Source organism: Hippoglossus stenolepis, chromosome 24 (assembly GCF_022539355.2).
Source record: "Hippoglossus stenolepis isolate QCI-W04-F060 chromosome 24, HSTE1.2, whole genome shotgun sequence".
Lineage (NCBI taxonomy): Eukaryota > Metazoa > Chordata > Actinopteri > Pleuronectiformes > Pleuronectidae > Hippoglossus > Hippoglossus stenolepis.
In genome coordinates this window covers 5,573,304-5,586,597 of record NC_061506.1, presented here as the reverse complement: position 1 = coordinate 5,586,597, position 13,294 = coordinate 5,573,304, and the positions used below count along the sequence as shown (strand labels likewise).

Below are 13,294 nucleotides of genomic sequence, written 5' to 3'. Positions count from 1 at the left end.
AGTGTGTGTGTGCGAGTGGTATCCGATGCTAATGTGCCGCAGGTTTGCGCATGTGTAAGAGGGGGGGTGTGTGTGTGTGTGTGTGTGCAATGTCCTGGAATGCGCTGCAGTGTGTGTTGTCGAGAGACAGACAGAGGGCTCTCACACGTCAGGCCCTCATGCATGTATTCATCAGAGTCTGGGGAGAGGCAGAGCGAACAGGTCAATAATCACATCTGAGGAACACTCACTCACGGACGCTAATCCATGACAGGAGAGAGCGAGACAGAAAGAGGGAGCGAGAGAGAGCGGGAGAAAGAAGGATAGAGACCCACTCCAAAATCAATTAAAACCTAATTAGGCTCTCAGCTCTTTCGCGGGCCTTTTATCCTCGGTGTTGGCGATACAGCGCCGAGTGGACGCGCGCACGTCCATGTTTGTCTATATCCGTGTGTGCATGTCTGTCCTCCTGCGTGTGTGTGTTTGTTGGCACATGCTGGTGTGTTTTCCCCCGAGCGTGTGTCACTTACAGCCCTGAGCAGGCGTACTTAGGGATCGCCGCCGCTCTTACAGGGCTCACCGTGGGAGCTCGCCGCCAAAGCCTCTGCGATCGCCTCCGTAATGCCGGATTACAACCAAGACGTGTATAAGAGAATTGGACAATGGCTTCTTTACTCAGTAGCTCAAGTTCCCCCAAAGCCCACTTTTGCACAGATTTCTCACTTCAGCACCGAAAAATATCCTACTTCAGCTGCGAGGTTGTGCAGGGACACCGAAGCTGGTTAATGTCTCCTCACCTCATGAACAGTATCTATTGCATTTTGAGCACACACCCGCTCTACAGGAGAATAGCATTTTTTTTAAATATGCAAAAAGGCATTTCTTTGCAAGGATGGATCAGGAGGAAAGACCCCCAACAGGGCACCAAGATGTGATGGACACACACCCAGGACTGATCAGCCTGTGGTGGGCCTATCGTAGAAGAGAGGGTCTTGTGATTAAAAAGCTGAAACACTCGATGCCGCCATACACAACTGAGGATACGTCCTAACATCTGCTGGTGATCCCTAGATCCAGATTTTTGGGGGGGATCTGCACCTAATTGCACTCATAGACATCTCTCCCCTCAACATGCCTGTGTATTTTGGTCAAGATCCTTGATTTATTCTCTGAGAAATCAAGCAAAACGTTTTAAAAACAATCTCGCAATGTTAAAGAAAGAGATAAATATTCCAGCATGCGCCCCCTGATGTGGAGCCGCACCTAAATAGTTTTTTATGGTAATCCGTCCAATAGTTTCTGACAAAACCATAAATATCACTGATCTTGATGTGTAAAATTGATGCACAGCAGTGTGCACATCTGGATCCAGCATCCGTTTGTGAAATCTGGATTTCATTTCTACAGAAGCCAAATCAGCACATTCCAAACACTTGCACAACAGCGACGATTGGTCAGTTGCGTAACCTCATAATCTGACCATTTTGTGCTTATTCCCCTTAAAATTGAACAAAGCAGACCTCAGATGTGGTGAGTGGTGCAGACAACGCCTCGGCGACACTACCAGCTCATTGTGGCGTTTTCACACTTTGATCGTCACCTTTGCGACCCAGATTTATGTGGCTGGGATTATCCCTCCATCAGCAGTCTCAGCTCGAATGCTCTGTCGGGGAATCAATACACTGCAGGGACGAGGCAGACAAAAAAAGAGGCTTAGAGACTCCTCTTAATCCAGGTTTTTATTCCGAGCTGCGGTAATAAATCAGAACCTGCTGATTGGTACCTCTCACACTTTTCTTCTTGGGGGGGGGGTTTACAGTTAAGGACACTATTAGGAAGATGCTGTGTTTTAAAAGGGGCTCAGACCAGGAGACGTCTGTGGCGCCGTCTCAGCACCGAGGAGCCCATCACAGTCATTAGGGGGACAACAGCGGCCCTGTTGTGTCTTTTTGACGGCGTCGTCATATGAACTATTCGAGACAAGCGTGTTTGTGTGTGTGAATGTCGGGAGGGGCAGTCGTCGACGTAGCTGCGAGGCTCCCGCGGCGATGCGCTTAGTTACGCAGGGAATCACAATATATGGGGGAAACGTTGTTAGCAGTATTTTGAGAACGAGGAACAGGGCGAGATTACAAGGAAATTAGTCGCAGTTGCACAACGTGAAATATAACAACATGCATATCTAGCGGAAAATAGAAACACACACACACAAAAAGTTATTTTTATATGACTGTCGACTCAGGGAGAAGAATTTGGAGTATCTTAAAAAAATACAGCTTAAGCAGGACAAACAAAAATTATGGAGATTCCCACAACCTCAACCCTGAAATTATTACCTCTGTAACCCGGTGGTTCTCTGGTCCCGTCTGTAATCATATCAACAACGCTGTGATGTAATTGATTGGCTGCAGAGGAGGATTGTGATTTACACCTAATGACAGTTTTCATTGCATCTCAGGCCCGAAAATATCACAAAGTATATGGGGGTAAGTGGACGTTTGTCAGTAAACAGCAGCCAGGCGACCGGATGGCTTTTTTCACACATGCAGAGCGATTTAAGTGGAGCTGAAGTCGTTTTCTGACTCACAACAACAGAAAACACCAACAACATGTTGTTTGCTGTGACATTTTATTTCTGGTCCATTTTTCAAGTATGGAACATGAATTTTTTGACAAATGTGAGTGTACATATGGAAACCCCACCCATCTGGTGTTCCACAACGACAAAATCAAACGTCCACAAACGTCGAAGTGCGTTGCCTCTGTGACTGTGCAGCTGCATGTGTCTAATACTGTCGGAGGAATGACACACAAGGCTGTGAGCTAATTCTGGATCAGCCAGGTGGGCTCTCTCTCTCTTTGTCTCTCTCACACACACACACACACACACACACACACACACACACACACACACACACACACACTGACCTGACAGTTAACTATGTGCTTTTATAGTTCAGGGTCAGTTGTCTGGTCGGGGGGTCACGATGAGCTTAGGGCTCAAGCATGTGGAAGCGAAAAAGCAAGGTGTCTTCACTTTTATTGATCCTAATTCCTCACCCCTTGCGCCCTCACCTCTCCTCCCCTCCCCAGTCCTCACCTCTTTATTCTTTCATGAGCTCCTCTGTCTATTTTTATGCCTCTTACTAATGAACCCGCCCAGTTACCTCCGGTTTGCATCCATTTGTTTGAGACGGTCCGTTTGGAGTTTTCCTTCCTGGGATCAAATATTCAGTGTTTTCAGTTTTTTTATTGATATTGAATGCAGTAAAGTACTTTGACTGAAAGCCAAGTCTGTGAAGGGTAAATGTATTTGTCTCTTAGAGTTGTGCTGTGTTCTCAACCCTTCCCTGGGACACAGTGCGCTGTGTCCTGAGGCTGAACTCTGGTGGTAAATAGGTCCACACCTGTCTGTTTTTTATTAGCGTAGCCTGTTGCATAATGCCATAACCATCCATCTATGTTTATCTCCCCGGCCGCTACTCTGCTTTTATCTCTTTAATCCCCTCCTGCTGCATTAAGCTGAGAATAAACTCAACGTTGATATTGTTTTCTGAAGGATGCTCGTGAGAAAATATTCTATAATATGTTTATATCACAGGAATTAATCTCAGTTTTTAATTTCTCCTTTTCCATCAGGTATGACTTCATCGAGATCCGCGACGGGACCTTGGACACCGCCGACGTCCTGGGTCGGCACTGCAGCAACATCGCCCCGGCACCAATCATCTCCTCCGGCTCCTCCCTGCAGATCAGGTTCGTCTCGGACTACGCCCACCAGGGGGCGGGCTTCTCCCTGCGCTACGAGATCTTCAAAACAGGTGAGGAAACATTATCGGGGAGTAAGTCGAGCATGATTGTGCTTTTGTGTGGTGTTGGAATAAACCGGAAAAAGTTCCCGACTGGGATTGAGTTGCAAACTGTACGTCCATCACTCTTTAGCAAATACAGTCATTTATAATTTTTTTATCTGCATCTCAACATGAATTTGTTTGTTAAATGTTCAGCTAAAGAACAAAGTGTAAACAGTGTGTGAAAGTACTCTGAGAACTCAATGGAAAACCTGAACCAAACATTTCTGCATCCCATTAACAATGGAGTTAATGGCTTTGTCTTTGCGCCGCGTCTTTGTTCCACGTTAATGGTGCGAAACCTGTGATCGCTCACCCCAACACTCTCACAGCAATTTACATCAGCAGAGGCAGCCGGGTGTGTAAACAAAACTTGAACAGAGACGGTAGAGAAAAAAAAAAGAAAGTACTAAACTACTTTCAAGCCGCCTGCAAGCATGTGAGGAATGTTTGCTTAATTGTAGCAGGGATCCGCTTCCTCTGGGGAGGTGAGGAGGGGCTGGCAGTGGGAGGCGGCAGTGGGAGGCGGCAGTGAGATGTGGCGGCGGTGGGATGATGGAGAGAGCTGCGAGGCAACTTGGAGTAGGACTTAAGGTTAAAGGTTTATGGTAGAGGCGGAGGCGAGGAGATTGATGGGGATAAGTGTGGTTGCCGGGATGGAATTTTCCTCAAGGTCGCCGAAGTGCACGAGGTGAGATGCGCTTTCACGGGTCAGGTGGTAGAGCAGAGTCTATTTGTTTTGGTGGTGGCGTGCGTGTGCGTCCGTGCGCAGCAGAGGAGGCGAAATGGTCTTGCGTGGCCTTGAGGCAGCTGAAAGATTTATGCTCGAGTGAGATTGTCTTTGCAGCAAGTGAAACATTTTCCCTTCAGCGAGACGTTCAACATTTAAATTCAAAGTATTTTTAAAGGAGAGTTTAAACTTTAAAAATCCATTAAACAAGCAACAAATATAAATATTCATCTCACGGGATGAATTCATTGAGTTGTCACCTTCTACCTTCAAGTCAAGTGAACGTGGCCCAGGTTTGACGTTCAGCTCCGTTACCAAGGCCACCAACTCCAGCCTCCACGGTGTAATACTGTAGATTGCATCTCACAACACACACTCATGGAGGGATGGAGGATGCGGTTGCCATGGCTCTAACAAGATCCTGGTATAAATTCCGGGGCTATAAGAGATTGTGTCACCGTGTGAAGCCCATGTAGGTGTCTGCTCGCCGCGTGTGTGGGTGGTTCCACTCAGGTTGTTGTGCGAGATCCTGTACGTCTGTATGTATGCGCGGGCGGGATGAGAGGTGTGTGTGTGTGTGTGTGTGTGTGTGTGTGTGTGTGTGTGTGTGTGTGTGTGTGTGCGTGCTGGAGCGAGAGAGGTACAGAGGCAGACAAACGGAGACAGCCGCGGTGGGAAAATGATTGGGGTGAAGGGAGACGGGCCGACGGAGGAGGAGTGAGTCAGGGAGTGAAATGTATCCAGGATGCGTGATTGAGGCCATGTGTTAATTATGGCGTTTTCCAGCGCCTGCACACTCTCTCATCAAAGCTGTTTGTCTTAAAGTGGCCGGGGCCACGAGTTTCCACTAAACACCGCTTCCAACTTCTGACGGGAAAACGCAGATCCCGACCGAGATGTGTTTATTTATCAGAGGGAAAGTAAAGTGGACTGAAGTGATGTTTATCCCCATTAATGGATTTTTAGCTGCGTTGCAAAAATTATAACTTTTGCTGAGGTGTGTTTAGTTTTGAACTGTATTTTAAGATTGTGAGGAATCCTAGATTGCAGTGGAGCGTTTTTGGAACAGCGTGTGTGGGTTAGTGTGTGTTTATGAGCACGTATGTGTTTTTAAAGGGTGCGTCCAAGCTGAGATAGAGATCGTGTGTGTGTATATATGTGTGTGGGTGGGGGTGTGTTCAGCTTCCTTCCCATCTTGAACAGACAGCACAGCTTACGGCACAGAGTGACCCCACCACGCTGTGTCTAGAAGTCAGACAGTGTATGTGCGTGTGTGTGTCTGCGCGTGTGTGTGTGGAGAGAGGCACTTCTTGGCCTGTTTTCTACAGACTAATGATACTGTGGCTTGTTTTGGTTTTGTTCATTCAACCCTATTACATAAGCGGTGACTGTAACAACTCTAGGGGGTTTTGAATTGGAGAAGCAATCTGTTTGTGTCACTGTGTGTGTGTGTGTGTGTGTGTGTAATAGACTACAGTGCAGTGAAAGCTAATTATTTCCAGCCAGGAGGAGCAGGAGTCGACCTCTGACTCTACATCCATCCTGATACCCCCCCACTTCCTGCAGGGGAGACGGTGTGAGGGTTTGTCCCAAATCAACATCCTTCCACCCAACCCCACCACACACATACATGCACACTACATGTACGTAATCCTACTCTACAGCGAAAGTGCACATCTCCCCTCCTCCCCCTTATTGTTGTGGCCTACTTTGCTCATACTCATGCATGCTTAACCCTTTATTCGCCATGACTACCCCGCATCCACCCATCATACACTTTCACTTACACACAGTCACGTGCCGCTGACGCTGTTACCACGGCTACAGGGGGAAGACTTGCCCCCTTTTTTCCCAGTTTGCCCCAAAGCCCACCACTAACGTAGTGGGAGCAGATAACGCCGCAGCCAATCCCGGCGTTAAGACGAGCACCCCAGGGCATTGGGTCTCCATCCTGAACGCTGGTGACCACTGGCGCGGTATCTGCAGGGTCGTGGCGGGAGCGCAGCCTAGAGCTAGACTCCCATCCGAGCGCCAGTCAAAACATTGGCCCTCTGTGGATTCCTGATGCCGTCGTGCTGATTGGATGGTGACCTTTGCATCAGTGGCGGCTGTTACTATATGGCTGACTGCCATGCGGTTGTTTATTCCTCAGACTCCAGAGTCGTCCCACTGCTGGAATTTCACTCAAATAATGAGCTGGCGAAGGTGAATTAGATTTATGAATAAATGAACTGAGCGCAAAGAGTGTTTAAGGCGGATCAGCGATGAAGAGAACGCGTCCAAAAAATTGAAAATGATGAGACACGAGCAGCCGCGTGAATACGAGTCAAGAAATCTACACTACGCTTTGATCACAAACAGCAGGGGGGCTTTTTGTGCGTCTGTTTTTCTTGTGCTTAATATTAAAAACTGATGGCAATTTATTCCAGAACACATAACAGAGGCATCAGCTGACTTACAATGAGCATTCCTGTCTATAAAAAGCTGCTTCAGAATGATGAAAAATGTCTCTCTGGGTCTATTAAAGTGTCAAACCGTGGCACGACAAGAATGTTGTTTTTCTTTCCTTGTTGTTTACACTCTTGTTGTTGTTGTTATTGTGAGGTTTCCACCCCTCCCTCCCTCGCAGCACATTCACGCACGCATACACACACACACCCCCCCCTCCCCAGACGCCTCGGGAGAGATTTCCTTCAATGAAAATCCTTAACTCGGCACAACCAGCGTTACACGAGAGATCTGCGTACGAGGAGCAGAATGCATGACGGGCGGGTAGAGAGCGCAGGCCGAGGCGGGTTTGATGTGCGGCAGACAACGGTGAGCCCTCAGCAAGGGTTTTGGCGTGCCGAGGCCGGGAGGAGCGAGACGACTTCCAGACGAGTTGAAAGAGTGAATGAGCACAGATTCTGCGCGTCGAGGAAGAGAGGGAGGGAGCGAGGGAAGGAATGAGAGGAGGAGGAGGAGGAGGAGGAGGAGGGAAAAGGGTTGCCCCCGACACAACATGTGAAGCTGCCACTACATCAAGCACTCATGTGCAAGAGTCGAGTGGTTTCTACCCAGCAACCCACCCTCTTGCCTCCCCCCCTCCCACATGTCACTATCACACACTCACACCCTAACCTCCCCCCTCTTCGCCAGCAGACAGCTCTTGCCAAATGGCAGCTCATGGTGAGAGGCAGGCACCAACCAGGGGCCAAGACATGGGCTGTTGGGGGGGGTAGACGGAGGGGGGCCTTGTTTTTGGCATGTTCATACACTGTGAACTGATGAGCGCTAACGAAAAGGGAAGGTACTCATGCATACGGCGGAAAAAAGCACACGGCGTCAGCACGTGGTGGCGTGGAGAGCGAAAAACCCCGGTCTAGCACAGAGCGGTGTGTTCGGAGGCGATGGAGTCAAGCTGTGCTCATATTGAAGTTTTTTGAAGCGGTAGGACTCCAGACTGCTGCACTGTGACCTAGTAAGAAACAAGGCCAGTGTGTTACTGGGTCTCACACTTACTGGGGAAGCTGTCACACACACCTTCAGATGCACACACACGGGAGACGAAGCAAGGAGGTTAATAAAAGTCGCACACAAACAACATGCAAAAGACACGTATGGCTCATGCATACTGCACAGTTTTGTTTTAACCACATTAGAATCACACGCATGTTATTGCTTTTTATTAATGGATTCACGTGTTTACTCGTACAGAGGAGCTGCAGACACTCGCAAAAACACACACAACACGGAGAGAGGTGAGGTCAGTATTGGAGGAGATGGGGAGATATCGCCAGTAGCTCTCTGTAAATTGCTGTCATATTTCAACATGGCTGGTTGTCTCTGTGTGTGTGTGTGTGTGTGTGTGTGTGTGTGTGTGTGTGTGTGTGTGTGTGTGTGTGTGTGTGTGTGTGTGTGTGTGTGTGTGTGTGTGTGTGTGTGTGTGTGTGTGTGTAGTGTGTGTGTGTAAGCGTGTGTGTGTAAGCGTGTGTGTGTGTGTAAGGTGTGTGTGTGTGTAGGCAGCCAGGCTTCTAGCATGAAGGCAGATGTTTGGCTGGTGTTTTTGATGTTGCAGCGCGTGTGGGAGTCGACACGTACGGGGAAGATTCCTACATTCGTGTGAACATCTTCCCGTACAACACGCATGCACATGTATTCAAAATACATGGAATGACAGATACACACTGTACGTGCTTGTAAACGCATTAATACAAACACACACTGCACGTAGAGAGATGACAGTGAGTTAATTAAAGAGGAGAAGAGTAAAAGACACAGAGACATATCTCCTGAGCGGTTTCTTTTCTTCTCTCTTCCTGCTGATTGGGGTCAGTTGTCCGTCGTTAACTATGAGGAGTGAGGAGATGGCCTCGGAGCAACCGGCTGACCCCTCCGCTTTTATAGGGCTGCCTGATAATAAGGCCCGGTGCCTCGGAGGAATGCTGCGGAAGGAATGCGCTGTTAAACATGTCTGTGCTCCTAAACCCTGCTTTTCTCAATGTATATATCTGCTGGATGCGGCCCCACGTTCCCAGGTTTTGAAATCCACCAGAAGCCCCCCCTGAGTCTCTTCAACCCGACATCCCTATCCGCTTTCAAACACGCCCGCTGATGGGAAAATATCACAGGAACAGATTCCTTCACCGCAAGAGTCTTGAATGTGCATGAAATGTATTTTCTATCTGCCGGCCGTCTGCAAGTAATTTCGACTGAAGAGCTGGAAATAACAACGTCCAGTGCGAGAATAAGAGCCATCAGACGGTTTCAAAAGCCCACGACCACAGGCACAGAGATCTAATTAAAATTCTGTCGTCTCTTGGCAGAATTATCAGACGCAGATATTTGCCCTCCTTCATAATATATACAAAAATAGACGTGTTGGAGGAGACGGCGAATGGACAGTGTGGGAAAAATAGCCAGGGATTGTGAATGAGACTACAAGTGTGTGACATTTGAACAAAGTCCCCTGTCTGTTTAATGTGTGTGTACGTGCCGGACCCTCATTGATGTGCCGGTCCATAAACACTCGGCCGTGACTCGGGCTCCCCAGTGGGGCGCGGGGAGCAGTGGCTGATGGGCGGATGATCTGAGCCGCGCAGCTGCCGCCGCTCAAGGTGAGCCGCCCCGGGCGCATAAATCTGCATGGCCAACGAGGAGCTGGCGCTGAGGGCCCACTTAGAACCATTACGCAACGCTTGTGGCGTGTGGGAGTGAGAGGGACGCGGAGTGCGAAGAGAGAATATTTGTTTTGAATGTGTGCAGCAGAGCAAGGGGTCAGACTACTCCCCTCCTCAGCTTTGCATAAGTGTGTATCATTGAACGTGTCACATCACAGAATGTGCTGTTGTATGCGAAAGCACACGACGTGATCCCACTATAATGGATTTTTGTTGCCGTCTTGATCACGAATTTATTGTTCTTGAACGCACAAGTGGTCGAGAACTGAAATGCTCAAGTGGGCGTGTTGTGTATTCTCATACAAGTGTGTGTTTGTGCGTCTCACCGCCGCAGCTACTGTATATTCCATCTCGCTGTCTGTGATAAACGACTCTCTGAAACACCCTCTGCAAGTCAGATGAGATATCCCCGCGTGATCGATTGCCCGCGGCCCGTATCGTCCCCTTTATATGACCGATTGCTTATTCCTTTCTAAATATCCTCTTTCTCCCCCCCCTCTTCCGCCCAGGGTCGGAATTCTGCTTCCGCAACTTCACCAGCCCGTCCGGCATGATCGAGTCGCCGGGCTTCCCCGACAAATACCCGCACAACCTGGAGTGCTCCTACATGATCATCGCCCCGCCGCGCATGGACATCACCCTCACCTTCCTCACCTTCGACCTGGAGAACGACCCCCTGCTGGTGGGAGAGGGCGACTGCAAGTACGACTGGCTGGACGTGTGGGACGGGCTGCCGCAAGGTGAGGACGCACGTGCGCTTGCATTACACAAGTAGCGATGTCGAAAAACTGACTCACACTGTGCACGGACACACACATGCTTGGATAATCGATGTCTCCTGGTTGTGCGGATAACACACATTCCTATTTGCATACCAGCCTTCAATTTCCTGAGCCGCCATCGCTCTCTTTGAAGTGTTGCCTTGCGTTCCTTTACATTGCATAGAGGGAACATTATTACACACGGTGCTGCAAGTGCTTCAACCCCCCTGAGGAGCAGCCCTTTCCCATGGCCCTCTCCTCCCTCTCCTCCCCCTCCTCCCTCCTTATCACCGAGCACTTCCTTCCTCCCCCGGGTGAGTGAGAGTGACGGCCACGCTCGATGATTGATATCAGGTTTGCGTCCAATGGGAGGTGCCGAGTGTTGCGACAGCGGCCTATCAGCTGGGATCAGGAAGTGGCGTGAAAAAAAAAAAGAAGATTTGAGGATAATATCAAGGGCTTTGATAGTGACCGCCATCGGGTGGTGTTCGCCACTGTGGCGCTGTTGAAAACCACATTAGTGATGGTGAGTGCTTCATTTCCCACCTCGCTCGTGTTGACTTCCTTTTCTCCCCCTCCGCCCCTTTCTTTTAAATATTAAGCCAAGAACTGAGGATTTGCTCTAATTATTCTATTTTCGGTTGCTAAAAAGGGATCCGAGTGGATTTAAAATTCCAATTATAGCCTTGAATTCGGGAGCTTTGATAGCTGAAAACAATTTATACCATTCAAAGTTGTGAATTAGGGGGAAATTAAAGTGTAACCCAGTTCCAGGGAGCCAAGTCCTCGGGCGTGCACGAGGGATGGGAGACGAGATGGAAGGGTGAAGAATTTGCTGTCTGGCGAGGGAGCTACTTTTGAGACTATTGTAATCCTCACTGTGTGTGTGTGTGTGTGTGTGTGTGTGTGTGTGTGTGTGTGTGTGTGGCTGATCCCAGTGCAGCTTGCATTAAGGCGGGGATTTCTATCCCCCTGCTGGGCGCTAGCTGAGACACACATGGCAGATGGAGGGATGGACGGGAAAGAGAGGGGAGAAAGAGGAATGATGGGAGGAAGAGAGACGGGGGGGGAGGGCATGCTGCGACTCATTAGACAACACTTACTGGAGCAGCGTGGATTTCTTTTCTTTATTTTGAGCAGAGGAGGGAAACAGGTTCCTGAAGTAGCATCATATTAGAAAAGGAGTAAATACAACCATCACCTTTCTGGTTTAAATCTATTGTTTTTTATTATAATATCCTGTTTAGATGATGTAAAAATTAAACTATTTGAATTAAATGTTGTGTATTTATGTGTGTGTGTCTGCAGTGGCGCCTCTGATTGGCCGGTACTGTGGAACAAAGATCCCCCCAGAGATCCAGTCGTCCTCCGGCCTGCTCTCCCTCTCCTTCCACACCGACATGGCCGTGGCCAAAGACGGCTTCTCGGCCCGCTACAACATGACGCACAAAGAAGTCACCGACTGTGAGTGCGAGATAAGTGTGTGTGTGTGTGTGTGTGTGTGTGTGTGTGTGTGTGTGTGTGTGTGTGTGTGTGTGTGTGTGTGTGTGTGTGTGTGTTTTTTCTGCCTTCAAACTCTCTCTCTGTGTAGGTTTGTTTACCTGATTTCATTCCCGTCTCTGTTTTTTCTCTCTTTCAGCAGTTTCTCCTCCGTCATCCCTGCTGACACTCATCTTTCTTTCTTCATCTTTCACTCCTCTTAGCCTCTCGATCTTTTCAGCTCTCTGCCTACTTTAATGCTATTTCAATCTCAAAGTTCGCCCTCACCCCTCTCAGCTTATTTTGCTCCCTCCTCAGGGAGCGCGGTTTTCTCAGACCCAGACTCTCACTATTTTCTTTTAGAATATAAATTAACTTCACCTCAATTTACCTCAGCTCACCTGTTGGGCAGCTCTCCGTCTCCTTTCCACCCGCTTCTCTCTGTGGATTTATCTTTTTTCGTCTCTGTCTTCAAGATCTTCCTCTGAGTCGCTTTAAAAACGACTCTTTTCAACTTTTTCCTTCCTTCTTTCTCACAGCTCATTTTACACCTCGAGTGTAAATCCACGTCCACAGTTAATCCTCTGCCTTCTCCCTCTCCCTCCTCTTCCACAGCGTTCCACTGCAGCATGGCACTCGGGCTGGAGTCGGGCAAGATCAGCGACGATCAGATCAGCGCGTCCACGACCTTCTACGACAGCCGCTGGTTGCCACGGCAGGCTCGCCTCAACAACGACGACAACGCCTGGACGCCGTCTGAGGACAGCAACAAGGAGTATATCCAGGTGTGTATGTGCAAGATCGCACGGCAAGTTTATTTCTTGTGTTTCACATACGTTTACATTTAAAGAAATGAAACTCATTATGAAGAGAAATCTAAATCAATATTATTTTCATTTGCGGAGGACAACACATGTAGGGGAATTTGTCTCGTACACACACATAAAGGAAATGGAGGAACTGTGAACGGATGATAAGGAAGTGCTTCTGTGCTCTCAATCTTTCCTGTCTCAAACACACAGGTTCACGTGCATGCACACACACACACACACACACACGGGCAGCGAGGAGCCGGTGATTGATGAAGGTGCTCTTCAGGAATGCATCCGAACATTGCGCCATTGATCTTTGCCTGGAGCCTTCCTCCCTTCATAGATACAACAACATGCACACACACACAGACACACATAGGCTTCCTCAGCAGTAGGCCACAGTTGGAGTCCGTCCCCTGCTGTCTGTGTGACAGATACTCACAGCAGCTGGTCTGTTTCTGTTATCTACATCAACCCCGAGCCCCATAAATCCCTAACGCCCAACATTCTGTTGCTTTTCTAA

The 13,294-nt window shown here is 48.7% G+C and overlaps 1 protein-coding gene across 4 annotated transcripts in view; it reads left to right on the top strand.

Annotated features, from left to right (window-relative positions):
• nrp2a (neuropilin 2a) overlaps positions 1–13,294 on the top strand; it is a 53,982-nt gene that overhangs the window by 14,762 nt on the left and 25,926 nt on the right. For 3 of the 4 annotated variants that reach the window (XM_035150149.2, XM_035150148.2, XM_035150150.2), the window contains exons 3-6: positions 3,619–3,800; positions 10,229–10,459; positions 11,789–11,944; positions 12,575–12,744. In XM_035150149.2, the coding sequence (XP_035006040.2) occupies positions 3,619–3,800; positions 10,229–10,459; positions 11,789–11,944; positions 12,575–12,744 (739 nt within the window). Of the gene's footprint in view, positions 1–3,618; positions 3,801–8,586; positions 9,657–10,228; positions 10,460–11,788; positions 11,945–12,574; positions 12,745–13,294 lie in introns of those variants that run through there. The other variant, XM_035150151.2, reaches the window with a different exon arrangement.